General features: G+C 49.3%; 1 protein-coding gene across 12 annotated transcripts in view; it reads left to right on the top strand.

Moving 5' to 3' along the window:
• The window catches only part of Svil (Supervillin), a 95,358-nt gene that overhangs the window by 42,607 nt on the left and 33,592 nt on the right, over positions 1-19,159 (top strand). For 7 of the 12 annotated variants that reach the window (XM_070280214.1, XM_070280213.1, XM_070280220.1 and 4 more), the window contains 6 exons: positions 6,588-8,172; positions 11,166-11,527; positions 13,727-14,239; positions 14,417-14,886; positions 14,940-15,039; positions 15,444-17,061. In XM_070280214.1, the coding sequence (XP_070136315.1) occupies positions 6,588-8,172; positions 11,166-11,527; positions 13,727-14,239; positions 14,417-14,886; positions 14,940-15,039; positions 15,444-17,061 (4,648 nt within the window). Of the gene's footprint in view, positions 1-990; positions 1,630-6,587; positions 8,173-10,703; positions 11,103-11,165; positions 11,528-13,726; positions 14,240-14,416; positions 14,887-14,939; positions 15,040-15,443; positions 17,062-19,159 lie in introns of those variants that run through there. The other 5 variants (XM_070280219.1, XM_017252818.3, XM_070280222.1 and 2 more) reach the window with 5 other exon arrangements.

Genomic DNA, 19,159 nt, shown 5'->3' with positions numbered 1-19,159 from the left:
CACAGCTTTAAAATATTAAGTATACGCCCAGTTGGCCGCAAACAGGTTGCCAGAATGCCAGTTGGTAGTTGGTAGTTGGCATCCCCCTCCTCCTCCTCCTCTACCGGGCCAATTATGGCACGCACTCATTAGTGTTCGGCATTGCATTCCTCCCCCCGTGCCGCCCCATCCCCTCCCGCATTTACCGTTGTCCAACCTCATAAACCAGATAATGCCGAAGCCGCAATGCTGTTCTGTTTCTTTTTCAGCTTCTGGCCTGGCTTTGGCTTTGGCTCTAGATCTGGCTCTCCTGCCGTTTAATGAGCTTTGTTTCTGGTTGTTGTTGGCTGGTTTTTGCGCGTCATGTGGAGCATTCGACGCCATCCATTTCCTCCCCAGGTTTCCTGAGCGACCTCTGGCTGAGACTGCTACAGTGGCACGTGCCACATAGAGACTCGGAATTTGCATCAAAGATGTAGCATTTTCTATGCAATTCCATCGATGGATAACCCCTTCAGTAACCCCGATAGTTCAAGTCTTAAACAACAACTTCTTTCGATTTCCATCGTTTCTACTGTGCAGCATCTTTCTGCGGAGGAATCGATCTGTGCCACCGCTCCTTGCCACTCAACACACAGCTCTCCACTGGCACAGCATCTGTGCCCCCGCAGCTTGCAAGTCTTTCACGCCTTGTGGCAGTTGGCGCTGCAGCACGTTTTCCGTTTTGTTTTGGCTATTTTGTTTTGATTTTGCTTCTTCTGCCCGAGCGAGCACACACACGGGCGGAGTCGAGTATCTCACAGATACGCCAGCCGCCACACAGATACACACCAATACAGAGCCAGTGCGCCGCAGCCGCAAGCAGCTTGTTCGTTTTGTTTTAGTTCCCCTGCTTCGCCGAGGCGGGTCGAGTCGAGTGTGTAGTCTCTTTGAAAGATAAAGAATGAAAAGCCAGCCATGCCAGAGAACGGGGCGCTGGGTTCTAGATACTTTTGTCTAGCGCTTGCCGCTCAGTCGCAAAAACGTTTAGCGCCGAGACGGACGACGTGACGACGTCGTTGACGACGAGAAACCGTTTGGGAAATTACAAAAAAAAATCTGAAAAAAAAGAAAAACTAAGAAACTGAAAAGCGGGGAGCTGCAACGACAAACCGACAACTCGAGGCAACTGTGGAACAACAGAAGACGACTCGTCGAGTGTCGCTCTTCACGTTGCAAAGTTGACGCGAGTGAAAAGCGCTTTTCTATTTTCGCCTCAAGTGCAGCCTCTGCGGGTCTACACATAGTCGCCATAGTCGCTGCACAAATCCTACAAATAACAGACCCAAAAAACACAAAAATCCGTTTCGCTTTTCGAGCCACCAGGAGGGGGAAAATAAACACTTGACGCGTGTGTCTTACTTTCTAAAATAAAATACGAAAATCTGCAAGCAATCCACCCATTACCATCGGGGGGCCAATTTTAGCCAGGCCTTTGTCTAGACTGCAGTGCGCTAGTTGGACCTCATCTTCGGCTGAGAATGCTGGCCATCAAGGAGTGCCTGATCCGGGAGGGGGTCCTCAACCTGGACGCCCCGGACAAATGCCGGCAGTATCAGCTGCACGGTACCAGGAGCAGTGGCAGTATCTTGGATATGTCCCGGTATCGCAGTTAGTATCGCAATCTACGCATTTCGGGTAGAGAGATAGCGGGTATCTGTGAGATACCCCAGAGGGTAACAGGTGCCAATCAGTGTACGGGTGTACTAGTGGGTGGCTTGGGCATTCCCCATTAAGTAAATGAAAAGTCGGTTGATAATTCCAAAGGGATCTACTTCAAAAGTACCTAAATACTACACTAACTACTATTGATTTCAAGAATAATAAAAGTGAATCATTTTTCAATCATAGCAAGTTTAAAAGTAGGCAGTTACTGGACAAAGCTATCGAATTCAAACCCTTGAGTTCCACTTTTATTGCAATTCGTTATTTTTAAACGATGGCGTCGCCAGTTATCTGCACGATTTCCCCTATATATGCGCCTTTTCCACCGGATTGTCGTCTAATAACTGTTAATGATTTGTATTGCCATTGTTTACCATCAAATGGTCGCTGGGGACCCGGCTCCGGAGTATTGTCTTTCGTTATTGTCGATATTTCCAAACTATCCGAACAGCACCTGGCGATAGAGACACCTCGACATCGACCCTTTATTGTCTGGCAGATCGTTTGTTTTAATGCTTTTTATTTTATTTATACATTTATTTTTTTACAAGAGCCCCCCAACCCGGACCCAGAAAGATTATGTCATTTGTCTACGAAGCTGAGGGCTTTGTTTTTGTACCACTTGTTTTATTGTCTGTGGTGGACAAGGCCCTCTAATCTATTGATTCTCTTAGGCCTGCGACCCGGTGTATAGCTTTAAAAGGGTTAAGTTCTGCCAAGAGGCCAGCTTATAAAGCTGTTTCCAATCAGAGGTCATTTGTACACACGACCTGTTATAAAAGAGTTTAAGTTTGGAGCAAGCGGATTAATGCTGATGGCCATCAATAAAATAATTTACGTCCAGGGAATTATTCTTTATTTGGCTTGGTTTAACTTGAGTGATTTATGAGATGGGCACTTTCTATGGGGTATTTGCCTGTCATCCCAAACGGTTTACTTTATAGAGTACTAAACTGCAATGTTATGACTTTATTTTACGAGGTCAAGGTTTACTTCAGAGAGGCAATTGGGTTGGAGCCTCGTAAAGGCCCTGAAAGATACCTCAACCTATCCTCCTCTCGAGAATCTGATTCCCACTCATCCCACGCTTAAGAATCGGTATCGGATGAACTTTATTTAACCCAATTTCCTGCCAGGCACCCACACACACATCCATCCATCAACAGATTCCCAGGCCTTTACCCAAGATTCTCCTCAGAACTGACCAGTTTATGGGCAGTTTCGATAAGAGGTTGGTTTTCTGGCTGTTGATAATTAAATGTGTGTTTATTGCATAAAAAAAGCTGGGCCACTAGTGGAGGGGCACTTCAACGTGGGCAGTTTGCCCTTGCATTTAAAAATAATCCGAGACGACGTTGCAACATTGCTGCCTGCCTGCCCCTCCCGGCACTCTTGCCTTGTTGCTGTTGCAAACTGTGAAAAATTCACAGTTCTTACCAATATTGATTTAACTTTTGGTTTTTCCATCTCTGCCACTTTTTGTCCAGTGTGTTCTTTTTCTGCTTCTGACTGGGATTGCCTTGACAGTGCATATGAATTGGCGGCAGTGCAGCAAGTTGAAGCCTTGTCCCTGCCCCAACCCACCTTATTAATTATGCAACCTGGGACTGCGGCACTCGAAGACGCAAGACCCCAGTCCCAAGACCCAATCGATCAATCAGCCTGGCTGCCACACACAGAAGCAGAAGCGTTCGGTAATTCAACGCAACGAAGCCGCAAAAATGTTGACAGCAGTTTGTATTTGTGGCCTGTTGCCTGCCTGCCGCCTGCTGCCTTCTGCCGTAATTGTTATTGTCCCCCAATGCGGTTTAGTTACACCAACTCCAGCGTAATAATTAGGCATAGTTTTATCTCCTTCCCGGAAAGGAAACCTCTGCGCCCCGACCAGGCTGGGATATAGTTCGTTTGCAAATCGCTTTTCTCGAATAACCCACAAGGCGGCATATTGCCAACGACTTGCTGGCTTATTTATTTTCTGGTTTGGATTTTGGCATCCAACTTGGCCAATATATGTTGGAGAATCCCACGCTGGCACTTTGCCTTGCAAGATTTTCGTTTGTTTACGGCCAGATTTAGACATTGCGTAAATGCATTCGGAAATATAATATTTTCCGTGCAGTTTCGGATGAAAACAAATTGTGGCCGGCACACGTTTCTTGCTACGTTCCCCACAGCCTTATAGAGTTTTGTTCATTCAACTCTTTCTCGGCCATTGTCATTGTTACCAAAATATACTGTTTATAAATTGTATATCTTGTTATAAATTGTTGTTTTTAAGCCGCCAAGACAAAAGACTTTGTTGTCGGGCGAATATTTTCTTGAAATTGTATTTTTGCTTTAAGAATATATCCGGCATACGGCACAATTTCCATACATTGGCAATTTTTTATCCGATCTTTAAGCGAAATACCTTAAATGATTTGTAGAATAATTATCTATCATTCTGCGTTTAGCCCCTTATTCCTTAATTTCCACCCAATGAGGGCTATAAAGTGGTTCTTCGAATTTTTTAAGGATTTCATCCAGAAAAATGGAAAAAAAATATTTTGTTCTCAGGTTTTGCTGCAGATTTATGGAGAATCGATCTACAAGTCGTTTAAGATATTCCGCATAGGAATCGGATAAACATTGCCAAAGATATAGACTTCGCTAGGGGCCATATAGTGGGTGGACCCACTTTTGAGGATTTTTGAAGGGGACCATCAGCAAAATTTGACAAAAAATTTAAAAAATATTTTGTTCTCAGATTTTGATGCAGTATTTGGAGAATCGATCTACAAATCGTTTAAGATATTCCGCATAGGAATCGGATAAACATTGCCAAAGATATAGAATTTGCTAGGGGCCATATAGTGGGTGGCCCCACTTTTGAGGATTTTTGAAGGGGACCCTCAGCAAAATTTGACAAAAAATGTAAAAAATATTTTGTTCTCAGATTTTGATGCAGATTTACGGAGAATCGATCTAGGAATCGTTTAAGGTATTCCGCATAAGAATCGGATGAATATTACCAAAGATACAGCCTTCAATATGGGCCATATAATGGATGGACCCACTTTTGAGGATTTTTGAAGGGGACCCTCCACAAAATTTGACAAAAAATGTACAAAATATTTTGTTCTCAGATTTTGATGCAGATTTACGGAGAATCGATCTACAAATCGTTTAAGGTATTCCGCTAAGGAATCGGATGGATATTGTCAAAGATATAGCCTTCACTAGGGGCTCTATGGATTTTTGTTCCAAATGGATGATGATGTTCCGGACTTGACCTATTCCTTTAGGTCTTGTGAGGAATTTCAGTGAACTCTATAGAAAACAGATGATGCCTCCTGACATTTGCGGTTCCCTAAAAATAGGGAACACGTGCTTCCCGCCCACAATCCTAAAACAGACTCTTACTGATTTCTCTACAATCGCCAATTGCAATGCGCTGTGCACTTGACGTTGCCGGCCAGTCACTGCTCAGGTGACATCGATAAAAATTTAGATTCGCTTTAAAGAATTCATCAGCAGAGCAACCACAGGAAAATAAAAATAAAGATCAAAATGCCGAGGCAGTGGCGCTTGGCAACGTTTTTCTCTTTTAATTGTTGTGTTGGCTGGCCGTGGGAGGTGACCTCAAAAGGGGGAACCAGTCAACCAGCCCTTCAGCCGCAGATTGGAAGGCATGAGAGGGAGGTTCTTAAAATTAAAACTGACGAATGCCCACACACTAGTTGCTCCATTAATTCAATTATACTTTATGTTTAGGAATTTTTTTCAGCGAAAAACTTGTTCCTAATTACGGGCAGTGTTTTCCTTTCCGCCGATCTCTGAATTGTACTTGCTTTTTCGATATTTGCCGAGACCGACTGATAAGATACACAATTCGATTGCGGCTCTGGACTGAGTCTGTTTGCGTCTTGAAAAGTGCTAACTGTTCCAATATTTGAATTTCACTGGGCATTCGTAATTGCTGGACAAATATCTGAAAGATCCAGCTCTCCCTGTGTATCTGTTAATTGTATTTGAATAATATTTTTTCTTCTCCGGCTGCTGCTGGCTTGTCATAATAAATTGAAACAGCAAAAAAAATCTTTACCAGATCTTCAGCGTTTGTTCGGCATTTGGTTATTTATTTTATTTTTATTCGCCGAGTGCCAATTCATGAAATTCCACATCGACTTTCGACTTTTTCGACTGGGAATGTGCGCAGCATCTGTCAAATGGGGATTACTTTTTCGCAATAAAAATTACATTTCCCTCGGTTGCTGTAAGGAAATGCCTAACCAACAGATCTTCCTCTCAAGTGCTGCCCCTATATGTGATTAATTAGGCCCTCGTGTGCCGTGCGCTTCCCCCCCTTTTTTTTTTTTTTGCCCAACAGCATAACTAATCGCTTATGCCCTGGCAGTCGTCAAATGAGATTTGTTTTTGCACAGTCAGAGCCAAAAGTCCGTAGCCCAAAAAAGCGAAAATGCACTCATTGCCAGAGCAGATGCTTGGCTATAAAAAGCAGGCAACCCTCACCTCACCTTGACACGATTGTGGGTGTTTCGGGTGCCTCGGATGGGATGAGGGTCTGGGGTGGCTGTAGAGCATGCAATATATTAATCCGAGTGCTCAGGTGCAATTTAATTGCTGCCAAGATTTGCTTTTTACGCGCCAAGTGCGGCGTGGAAAAAGTGAATTAGAAAAGCAAGCATTAGTTGAAGGAACATGGGGGACTGCGCACTGGCAGAAATATGATAGAAACAAGTAATTTATTATTTCCAAGACTCTGCTCTTTCATTTCTCAGTGTAGAGAAAAGGGGGAACATCTTGGGGGACCAAGTTAAAACGCCATTAGGGGAAACGAACTAACATTACTTTTCATTTAGCCGCACTCTCACTCTTGCCTTTTATTTTTATTTCATTTGCAGAAACCATCGCGGCCTCTAGTGACTTGTCCACAGCACCTGCCACTGCCAAATCCAGCTGCCAGCCGAGTCAGCTGAAGAAACAGAAACAAGAACTACCACAACCGGAACAGCAACAGAGCCACTCGGAGGATTCCGGTTCGCAGAAGCCATCCTACCGAGGCCAGCATCCCCACTTCCACCACCACACGACCCCCGCCTACTACACGGATCTTCAGCTGAGGATCCACACGCCGAATGCTTCGGACGTGGGGGCTCTGAACGAGAACTACCGGAGTGTCTACAGTACGCCCAGCACCCAGCTGGTGGAGGAGCGCTCCTTTCCCAAAAGTTCCAAGGCCACAGTCGCCCCGCCGCCCATCAATAGCAGTCCCCCGGCCCCTACACAGGCTCGTGGCGCATTTTTTCGTGGCGACTCTGCGTGCAGCGACAGTCATACGAGACGCCGGGGCCTCTATCCGCGGACCGGCAGCGAGGGACGCTGCTTCAGATTCTCGCAGGCATCTGTGAGCCCTACCAAAGGTGAAGTAGTCAGCACCACAATCACCGGCAGTAACACTCCCCTTGCATCCACCACCACCACCACCACAAGCATCAACAGTAGTTGTGACCCCGTAGAACCGGCTAGTCCTCCTCCAGTAGTTAGCAATCCTCCCAGTGGATCTGGAAGGAACAGTCGACACAAGCAGCGCTTCCACAGCCGATCCCGGCGAGCCGTGCGGGTGCGCAGTGAGTCTCGTCCGATCAGTGCCCTGTACGACATAATATGCAAGGAGAGGAACCTGGACGTGGGAGCCAGCAACAGCAGCAGCAGCAGCAGCAACGAGCAGGATCCAGCAGACCTGAACCATCAGAGCCCGCCGAAGCAGCCCCCTAACTCCACAACCGACAAGCTGGCGACCTTTTGGCCTCTGCACCATCACTACCTCAATCCTCCCCCGATGAGCAGCAGCAACCTGGCCAGCAGCGGCAGTCCCACTTCCAACACCAAGCAGCCCAGCCAGAAGCCCATCCAGAAGCCTAGCCACGATGGGAATGCCAGGAGCGGAAGCAGCAGCTGCGAAGAGGGCTCCGCCCACGCCCTACACTCTAGTCGCAAGGTCACCAACCTGAGCGCCAAGGCCAAGTCGCTGCCACCCTCGGAGCTTGCCTCGGGGGTGGTGTGCATAGCAGCAAGCTCATCCGAACAAGTGGGCGACAGGAACCCCAACCCGGCCCCACGCCTGGCCAAGAGCCTGGAGCCCTCGTCTGTGCGCACTGCCCCGCCTGCCTCCCAGGATGTCCTAAACTTCGACGCGGGTGCCCCAGTGAACACGGAGAGGTTGTTCGTGGAGCCACCCAACGTCCCCATGGCCGCCCTGCGACGGACCCTCTACGACGACCACTACGAGATTGAGGAGAACGACAGCACCACCGATCTGTGCGCCCTAGGAGCGCAGCTGACGAACGGTGGAGCAGCGAATGGCCTCCAGCACTCTGATCCCGAACATGAGCATGACCATCATCCACCTCATGAATCATTAGAGCCAGTAGAGCCAGTCGAACCTCTGCCCCAGTCTCATCATCATCAGGCCACGAACGCGCGCAGGTAAGCCAGCCATTCCACCGCATGACCTCCAACTAACATGTCCTGACCATCCCCATCAGTTGTAGCCAGCCAAGCCATCCCGATCCCTGCTGACATCTATCTGTATCTTTTATTTGTTGACCGTGCAATTAAGAGCCTAATTAGTCCGCTTTTCGCCCCTCGTTGGCACCGGTTAGGTGGTCATAATTACGACCAGGAGTTGGTTTAATATGCTGTTATCCTGGCTAATTTATATAATGGCTAATTGGACTTGATGAAACAGTGCAGTTAAGAGAAATAGGTTTTCGATTAGACTATGGATCCTATAGTCTGAAGGACTTATATTTCATGCTTAGGATATATCAGAGATTCTTGAAGCTTATATTGGTATTTCAAAAACGTTCATCATCCGATAACTAGTCTATTGACCTTAGCTGTACATGTTGGCTTTGATTGAAATTACGTCGAGGTCGTTGAGCTGATTATCACCTGGGGGTGGTGGGTATTGGGTTTCAAGAGGGAGAGAGTGCAAGGTGCGTGAAAGTGTTCGCCAGGGAACTGGGGCCGATTGTCCAGCCAGGCTGTAATGCGATTTCAGTTTATGAATAAGCTCTTCCCATTAAGCCACGCATAATCTGTTTAGGGTTGTCCCGACATAATCCTTGGCTTACAATCAAAACAAATTGCATGCATTGTGGCCACCTCTTTCTTGTACGGACGCATATGCTATCTTCACCCATATTGTTCGATGCGATGTTATACAATGGCCCGCGACTTGGCGGCTCTCTTTAAGCCAGGTCCCCAAACAAATCGAGATTCACAGGGCGGGGCTGGGGGCTTGTTAACAAACAAAATCCATGTATTGTGTTTGCTTTTATTTCTTTCTGTGCCTCTGGCTCTGGCTTAACGCTCTGGGGTGTTACGTGGTCCATTGTCTGGGGGTTGCTGCGCATGGGTCTCGAGATGGTCTGGAGATCTTCGGCAATCGCATCAATGCGTGGAGTGCAATTCGCAGCGGCACCCGGCGCAGTCGGGCCCCATCAATTATAATGCGATATATCACAGCGAATGGCACATTGACGCCGCTGTCTCCCGAATGTGACCCCCAACCTCTGGCCGAGACCCAAGAAACTCACCTGGCGTAGAAAGCACCTGTTTTAAGAGCCAAACCCGAAAACCGAAACCGAGTCGAGCGACAAGTTTTTCCAATAGGCTTTCGCTACAAAAATGCCTCATAATAGCGACACCAGCCACAACCTGGGCATAAAAGAAACGAAGCCCCAAAAAAATCGAGGAAAAGAGAAGCGACAGTTTTCTAAAAACCATTCAATGTAGAATCTGATGGAGACAAAATTTGAATGCGCGGCAATTAAGTGGGGAATTTGTCTAGCTTCGGCGGTGTCAACATCGTCATCCGATCACCTGCTGGTGTCCATTTAATAGCCGCTACCTCGCCGCCAGATCTGGTCTAGTCTGGCCTGGTCTGGCCCAGTTCCTAGTCCTGTTTTCGCTTTCCTTGCAGCTGTGCAGATTCCCAAAAAATACAAGAAAACATCTGAAAAGTCCACTAACTGGTTGCCAGACTGGCGCTCATCATCACTTTTCCTTTTCTAATGAGGTTTTCCATCGAGTTGGAAAGTTCTTCACCAAGTTTCTAGAAAGCTATGATATTAAAAACCAATATATAGTAATGATAATCTAATTAAGACTTAAGACAAGAAGAATGGGTCCATTGAAGGGGCTTAGCCTTTGGGATAATCAAGTCACGTTTCACTTAAAAAAAAATAAACGCCAGACTCTACTATTATTCGATTATAGGATAGTGTCTAAATTTCCAAATGGCATTCCCCCGGGTTAATCCCTTGACCTACTTCCTGGCACTCGGAATCCTGCTCACTCCCTCGGGCCTGCCATTTACGTCTTCTATTCCAAGGACGTTGCAGTATCTGCGTCGCTGGCATCTCGTCCCGAGCCATCATAAACAACACAAAGCAAAAAAGTGACATTGATATGTCGCGACATTTAAATGCTCAGCTACCTGACACAGCCTCTACTCGCCGGACGAACTGGCGGACAAACGGACGGACAGTCTGCGGAGAGTATCTCGCTTGATTGAATGTCTGCGGCAAGCTGCAAAATTCTTCACTCTGTCGCTAAACAGACACTAGATGCATTGTCGGAGACGAGGAAGTGTCTGCTAAATGGATATCATTTACATGCCAGACTGCCAGCCACATTTGGCAGCGCGGGAAGCTACCTGCGTTGACTCACTCTATGTCTCTGGCTCTGCGCATGCGTGCAATGTTGGTATCAACAGGCATCTATAACAATAAAAAACTTGTTACGCTTTGTGTTCTTTGACGGCCGGAGATAAAGCAAACGGCTCACGGACTGTGAGTTTTTGTATCTCATGCCTGCCGCCGAGATACCACCTCAGGCAGCGCAGCGCTCAGATACCGTCGCGCAGCTACCTGGCGCAAATGTGCGAATTTTTCGAGCTCTCTTCGGGGCTCTGAGTGATTTCGGTTCGCGTTGAGTGACTTTGTTGTTGGTTTTTGGTTTTCGGTTGCCTTTCCCTGCTCTGGCCGTCGATGCTGCTGCGCCGTTTTGTATCTGTATCCGTCAGATACCAGCAGCAGTACCAGTACCAGTAAGCGGCAAAACCCAAAACGCCAAAAAAAAAAAGAAGAACAAACGAGAAAAAGAGTCTCGACTCTGTGGGTTTCCTCTGTGTTTGCTGGATTGTGGCTCGGCAGTTGCCGAGCGTGTTTGCTGCCGTCTAGCCGTGCCGCATCTAGCGGAACTGTCGACTTTGTATCTCCGGATCGCAGATACCCGATTGACGATTTTATTGTGTTTTGTTTTGGTTCTTGTTCAGCCGTAGCAGTTGTTCAACATTTGCTGCCGCAGCAGTCGCGTTTTCCCCAGAAGAGTCCCCCGCCCCGCCCCGTGTAATTTAAAGCAGCTATGAAATGGATACAGCCAAGTAACAGTATCTAATCCACCATTCGCAGATTCATAACGCGCACCACCCGCTCCGCCAGTCGCCAGGGCTCCGCCGGCCACTCCCCGCCGCCACCGCTGTCGCGTTCCGCCGGCTACCGTAGCGACTCCTCCTACAGCTCCGCCTCGCCCTCGCACTCGCCCACCCGGAGGCGCAACAGGCTGGTCGCCACCGCCAGTGGAGATCCCCCCTCGTCGGCGAACGGCAACAGCTCTGCCTATGAGACGGCCGCCACAACTGTGATGACCCACGGCCCAGCCACACCTCCGCCCCCAGCCCACCACCAGAGACCTGCCCCACCAGCCGAAGTTCCTAGGGCTCCTCTGGCCGCCGAGCTCCAGCCAGAAGCCGTGGTACCCGCCGATATCTCAGGTGAGTTCCTCATAGAGCTTTGTGTTATTTGTGTTGCTTGTGTGTTTGTCTGTGTTGGCTGTGAGTCCTTGTTCGTCCTTGAGTGTTTATGTTCTTTTCCTGCATTGCATGCCCTAACCTTTAAAGGAGTAGAGTCCTTTGCGTCGATTCCCATATCAAACGATCGATTAATGCAATTAGATATGATGTTCCCACGGATCTATTGTTGCCTAGGCAGGTCCTCATTGTCGGAAAGGGCTAAAGGATTCCCCTTTCTATTCAGTAGTGTGTTTCTCCGATCGATTACCTTCCCTTCACCTCCTTGGCTTGAACATTACAAAATTCATTAATTCTTCTTGGCCGAAACTTTCCCAAAAACCGAAGAGTTTAGATTGCAGCAATTAGCCCGCCCCATACCGACTTAGCCCTGAATGAGCCCCCGAAGCCTGTCAACGTTTTCTGCAAATTAGTCTGCAGAAACCAAAAAAGAAAAAAAACTCCATCTTCGGAAGAGGTGAGCGGTACGAGGAGCCGAGTTGTTTTCCGTTTCTCTCGAACACTTAAAAGCAATTTAAACTAAATTAGATTTTTGTCGGCTTGCCAATCAAGCGAAAACGTTTTCTAGACAAATGTTAATTTAGCTGGGAGACCTTCGGCCGAAATCATTTGTATCAAATTGCAATTGAGCAACACAACAGACCGAAATCAGTTCCAAATGTTTTGACTTTAATGTTTCTTTCTTGAGACCTGTCAGAAGAGTCTAAGCCAGAGCCCCCGAAAACCCCAAAAATTATATAAAACAATTTGCGCAATTTTTATTCGCATTATGATCCATTGATACTTGGGAGCTGCCGTAACTCTCGGTGGAGTTTGTGCAAACCCTGCGTATAAATGAATAAAATTGTTTGTCATTAACCGAATCCGAGTCCGAAGAGAAACCCATCGAGACCCGGGACTTCACGCAACTTAGGCAAATGAAAGATGCCATAAAATTGCTAATAGATCCCAACAAAAAGACGGCTGTGCCCAATTTCCGTGTTTGTTTATCAGCCCGCCGCTTCCATTCATTGATCGGAATCGGGTTTATTATCGTGGACGTGGACGAGGGTTTCATAAATTTTTGACAGTATCTCTCTCTCTTATAACGGTCTGCCGGGGTCTTGAGAAAGCATAGATCTGCATATCGCTCGGCTGTCATGGGAAATCCTCTTCTCTGCTTAACCATAGAGGTTTGGTGGTCTTTCATACACTCCAAATAAACCAAAGTAGTTTGCCCCAAAGAACTGCGCTTTGAAAGAAAATATTATTAATTCATGATGATTCGATGATTGATCTCCCTGCCTGGGGTATCGATTTCATTTAAATTCCAATTTTTCATGCCAATTGTTGTCGGCCTTTGTGCCTCCATCCCCAGGTGGGATGGCATCGGTATATTGATTTCGGTATCCGCCAATTTGGCAACTTCTTGCCTCACTTTATGGGTCCATCGCTCGCCGCGAACTCTGCGCAGCGTTCAGTGATCTCTGACAGGCCAGAAGGCAATGAACGGACAGTTTACAGAGAAGATGCTGGCAGAGGGCTGATGACTTGGCCAAAAGTAAGCACTTCCCCGCCCATTTCTCTCTTTCTGGATTATGAAATCATTTTCGGTCTTACGTAACCGAGGTCAGAAGCAAATTCTTTCCAAATCATTACCTAGATGGGTATCCAGTTTACATTCAATAAGTAGTGGCTTTTGATTCCCACACTCGAGTACTCCATGGAGTCAACAATTTTGGTTGGTTTTTGAGCGAAATCTAATCGTGGGCCAATAATCTAATCGCTTTCTTTGTCAGCTCGAATAGCTCAATATAATGATGACACAAGCTAATTCATCATCGTTTAGACCCGCAGCCTAATGACCCGAGAGGCCTAATGCCTTTCTTTTGTCACAGAGCTTTCGCAATTGGATTTTATTTTCCCGTGTTTTCATTTTTGTCACCAGCAATCAATCTCCGCCAGCAACCACTAGCGGCCATTAGATTGCACCTGGGTTTCCCCTTAAGCTTCCCATATTTGCATTATGCAATCTCGAACCCCTTCACGCACAAACACACCAACAACAGCTACAGCAACACTAGCAACCGAAACCACAACAAGCTGCATTCATGTGCTTTAAAGTCTTACTATATCAACACGCATTTTCCATCCTCAACCAAACACAAACACCCAACTCATCAGCCACCACCAGCAGCAGCATTAGCAGCAGTCTCCGAAGAAAAGCAGACATCGTATCTGCCGCTAAATGCAGTATTAGTTGCACCTTCAACCTCAACAACAACTGCAACAGCAACAGCCACAGCCAGCGCCACTGCAACAACAACACTAACCAGCAGACAAAGCCAAGCCACGCCACGCCCATGCCGCCCCTAGCCAACGCCAACAAAGCGCCACTAATTGTGCTTAAAGCAGCCACACCAACCACAGCCGCATCACCATCCACTGGCGGTGCAGCAGCCACGTCCACCGCCAGCTCGCCGGCCAAGCGCCGCACGAATCCCCTGTCGCCGCTGCGTCTGGGCGGCCAGTCCGCCATTGCGCCTCCGCAGGCCTCTGCCAGTCCGCTCCTGAGCGGCGGCAGCTGCTCCTCCTCGAACTCCGCCACTTCCAACTCAATCGCGACCTCCACCTCGCCCCAGTCCTCGCCAGCGGTGCGCACCACCAAGGCGAGTCGACTGCGCGCGGCCGCTCTCGGTGAGTGTCCCTCAATCCTCCTGGTAGTCCCGCCCTCCGGTAGCTCAACCCTAGAGGTTTTTTGTGTGAATCCGTGTAGACTAACCCTCATTGGAAGAAGTAGATCTCTGTTCTTTCCATCCATCACTTCTTCACCCTCAATACCAGAGTTTCCCTCTTTTTTCTCCTCCTCGATAGATAAAAAGAAGGAAGAGGAGCAGCGCCAGCGCGTCAGTTCCCCAGCATCTCCGAGGACAGTTGGTAACGGAGGTGCACCCTCCTCGCTGGCCCAGCGACGACTAAGCAACTCGGAACTGTCCCCCAAGTCGGCGGGAGCCAGTGGCTTTAACTCGGAGCCCGTCTCTGCAGGCACTTCATCTCGGATCCCGGCCAGGTCCACATCCCAACCGGTGGACACGCCGCCCATCCAGCGCCGCCAGCCTCTGGTGGCTGTGGGCTCCGGCCTCTCCATGAAGCAGAGCCTCAGCGAGCTGCACTTTACGGGCGGAGCGATGAGCCCGCCCAAGGTTACAGCGGAGTATTCCCTAAGAATGCGCCCACGTAGCTCCACCCTGAGCACGGAGAACACGGAGAACGGGACGCGTGATCAGGATCGGGATCAGCTGGCCAACCTGCAACTGAGTCCCGTGCAGAAGAACAAGAGAACGGTGAGGATTAGTTTGAATCTTTAAAGAATTCCATTTAATTTCAACTCTTCCAGCCCGAGGTATCACCGCGACGTATGGGAGATCGGGACAAGTCGGCCAAACGCAAGTCGAACCTGAACCGTTCATTGACCGACGAAGCCACCAAGGATGGCGGTAAGTGGGCAGCCGGGATGATGCACTGCAGCTACGACTCGAGTGGCAGATGATTGGCACAAGACCGTATTCGGAGTGCCTTCAAGCTTGAATGATTCCGCAATCGGGTCACCGCCTAGAGGGCTTTCCCCGACGATGAGCCTCTTCGGGTTGACTCAGTCTCGTCGCGGGTCTGCGAGCATCATGTGGCTGCCTCATCATCGGAATCTTACAGAGCATTTTACATACCACATGCAACACTTTCATATCCATCGTTTTGTCCAGCGTGGCGAGAGCTACTCCATTGTCGCCACTTGTGTGAAATACGTTAAAATCGCTGTGCTATGCATGTGTTCTGTCCAGTGGCTTCTGTTGCTCCCGTTCCTCACGTAGTCCGCAATACTAATCTCAGCCCTTTCTTGCAGGTGAAGCTGCCAGTGCCAACCGAAGACGCCGCCGGCGCGAGCTTGGACTGTCTCGTCCTTTGGTCCCCGGCGACGATGAAGCCCTTAGAGAGTTGCTACATTCGCCCATAAAGAGTTCCTGCAGCGAGTCCACTACGTCCGCATCCGCCAGCAAGTCAGAGCCTCATCGCCCAGTCGTCCAGGTTGTTCGCCATCCGGAGGTTCCAGTTCGGACCATGACAGCGGTGCTGCCCGCTCCACGACCCATACACGCTCCTCTGGGACGAGCAGTCAGCCAGAAGTTTAACGAGCGGACCCGAACCGATCTGGCGGAGATCAAGAAGATTGCCGAGCAATCCGATACCTTGCCGCAACCACAGCAGCCTCTGGAGGAGTCCGCCGTCCAAAAGATGTCTGCAATCCTGCGAAGAAAGAGCACGGACGATACGGGAGCTCCACAGCAGAGCTCGCCCCCGGCTCCTAACCAGATTGTCTCTATACTGAAGAAAAAGGAGCACGGCCTGGGCGAATGCAACTCGAGTGCCTCGAGCAATCCCTCGCCGGTGACCTTCTCCTCGAGCGTGGTGGATCCTCCTCTGGCAGGAGCTGCTGCCAGGAGCAAGAGGCAGGGAATACTCAAGAAGAGGTCCAGCCTGGACGAGTCCCGCTACTATTCGCGCTCCCACTCTCCCGACGAGCGGAGTATCCTGATCAAGTCAGCACGTAGGAATTCGCTGGAGGAGTCTTCGGGGGCAGGACTGAGCACAGCCCAGGCGCACGGCATCCTGAAGCAGAGCAGCTACGACAGCAGCAAGAGTGACGGATGCCCCTCGGCCACGGAGAGCCAGCCGCACAGCATCCTCAAGAAGAAGGACTCCCTGTCGACGCCCTCCGATGGCGGATGCCACAAGCACGTGTCCATCTCCCAAGCGGTTATCTTGGCTGCGGCCGAGCTGGCTGCCCATGATGGCATGGCCGTGGAGGACACTGGCGAGGAACACGAGATCCGACCCATTCTGAAGCAGGAGAGCACTTCCAGCGAGGAGGCCGTGCGACCGCCAAAGCCCATTCTCAAGAAGAAGTCCTTCGGGGAGGCAGACGAGCACGAGATCCGACCTATCCTGAAGAGCTCGCGCAAGAGCAGCCGCGAGGAGTTCGATCTGAACATGGAGCACGAGGTGGGCGACTCCCTCTCCTCGATCCTCAAGACGGACTCGCCCTCGAAGCGTCGTTCGCTCGGATCCGCCTCGCACGACCTGGATGAATCCAATTCGACTCCCGGGGTTCTCAAGCGACGCACACGCTCCCTGGAACGGCAGGACGTGGCGCCAGTGATGGATCTGGCGGCTGCCCTCGATGCCATTTCCACCTCTCAGGCGACGCCCAGCACCCCCGTGGACTTTGTGGCTACGCCCTCTGGAATTTCAGTCGCGGAGCGCATCAAGCGCATGGAGATGCTCTCCACGCCCACATCCCGCTCAGCCGGAGGCGCCAACAGCAGCTGGGAGTCGCCGTTGCAGTCCACGCCGGAGCAGGGCTCCTCCGGCACGCCCAGACTCCTCAAGCCAAGTGTCCTGCGCAGGGATATGCAGAGGGACCGCTACAAGACCCAACCAGTGACCAACGAAGAAAAGAGCTTGTGAGTTGATATTCCATTCCATGGGGGCTTATTCTGTCATCCATTAGGGAAGAGTCAGTTACTCCTCGTCCCCCTTCCGACTAGACCACTGTCGGGCAATACTCCCTCGAAAATTGCGCATACGCCGTGTGGCCTGTCAAGCTGTCAGCGGCTCAGCAGCCGCCAAGTTTACGCTCCGATGGGCCCCAGAATTCCAGCGCGGCTGTGGTGCTGGCCGTGCATCTGTGTTTGTGCTTCGACCGGAGAAATATTTGTCTATATACGCGCATTCATTGCTATTTTTGGTCCGACGAGCACATTTCTGGCTGGCACTTGGCCGAGCCTATAAATATTCATACCATCATGGTATCCGCACAGCGCCGTCCTCTGTCCCTCTGTCAGCAGGCATTATAATCCAGTCATGATCAGCTTAATTAGCTTTGTTTTGGACATACTTTGTTAACCATGGATCACAGATTACATGTGCCATTCTACATAGAGTTCAATCTGCATACCCTAGTGTACTACCCAAACTGATACAATTTTAATTGTTTTTCTGTTTCCGAAACAGCCAATGAAATCCCTTATAGGTGACCCCAATTCGCCGGCCTGTCATATATTCACTTTTCTTTGGCCCGTCTTTTATTTTTTTATTGCCCTACGGTTGTACTTGTCACCTAAGCAGCTTACGGCTTGCCTAATAACCCGCCCGGGCTATTGAGGCCAACAAGCCAGAACCCGGCCCGAGTGCGAAATACAAATAAAGGTTAGTAATGGTTTCGCGATTATGGAAGGTCGATCGACTTAAGAGCTCAAGACAGTGCCTTCTTAGCCTTCTTAGCCATTTGGATATCTGTTTTGGGGGCTTATCAGCCAACTAACTGCATTTTCATGGCCAAGACTTGTAATTTGGCCAGCAATTAGTAGTGAGTAGACGACTGCCTTTCCCACCTCTGGGATGGGTTGTTTCCGCGAACTACGGGCTAGCCAATGTCATGCTCGTAAACCTAGTTTCTTCGCTAAAAGCGTTTTAGAATCTTCCCCCTCACCCAGGGGAGGCAGAGGCGGAGACATGGCCACAAAGTTGCCAGTTCTTGTTTAACTGTGTTTTTATGTCAGCACTTTGTTGTGCTCGTATGTTTGTGTTTTTTCGGGAGGGGGCTGGCTTTTGTTCCACTCCGGAATCAGCAACCCGCCATCGGCACTCCCATTCCTCAAAAAGCGAACCGAAAGCAGGCAGGTTGCTTTTGTTTTTCACACTCCACCTGGCTGGCTGGCCTGGCCTGGCTGGCTGTCACATTTGCATTCTGCGAACGTTATTGTCAATATCTTTTGCACATTTGCCGACGCTTTGTGGCGTGTAATTTATGCTGCCTGGGGTTTCCGCCACCACCAGTCGACTGTCCGCCAGTTGCATTTCGTTGGTTGGATGGTTCAGTAGGAGGCGCCCGCGGTCGGCAACTGTGCGTCACAGAAGCCACCTCTCGGTAGTCAGTAGCGGGTTCCCCAGTAGAGGGTCCAGCTCCATGTTGCTCCAGCGGTGTCAGAGTCAGAGCGAGAACATGTTCGAGGCATACATCAGAAAACGGTAACAGAACCCAAATCGTCACTCAGATAGGAGGCCCGATTAAATCGATAAAGCCATATACAACGTCCACTTCGAAGTTATGCTATATCTTTTCTAATCTTCCGATAAGATAGCCAAAGAGCAGACCTACCAGGTGTACCAGGTCTTCTGGTGGTATAGTAAATATTTCTGGTGTGTTTAGCCCTACGAGTCAATAGTTCCTATAAATACAACCGAGTCGGTGGCCCATTCACAAGAAGTGGCCCCAAAAATAGCGAGGAACCGCTCTTACCGCGATCTGGATTTCTCTTTCCTCGACCGAAGAGTGGCCGCCAAAGAAAAGTGGGAAAAGTCAGACCAATTTCCCAGCCAAGATGAGGCGAAGAGCCCGAGGAAAAGGCCGTACCAAAATAAATATAAAGCACAACAAGAAACTGAGAAACAAAACTGAAAATAATTTAAATTTGCTGACAGAGGGAGAGGTAGAGCAGAGCACCACTGGCGAACCGCACCACCCAACCACCCATCGCTGCTCCACCGCTCTTCCACAGC

Source organism: Drosophila bipectinata, chromosome 3L (genome assembly GCF_030179905.1).
Source record: "Drosophila bipectinata strain 14024-0381.07 chromosome 3L, DbipHiC1v2, whole genome shotgun sequence".
Taxonomy (NCBI): Eukaryota; Metazoa; Arthropoda; class Insecta; order Diptera; family Drosophilidae; genus Drosophila; species Drosophila bipectinata.
This window is presented reverse-complemented; position numbering and strand designations above follow the sequence as displayed.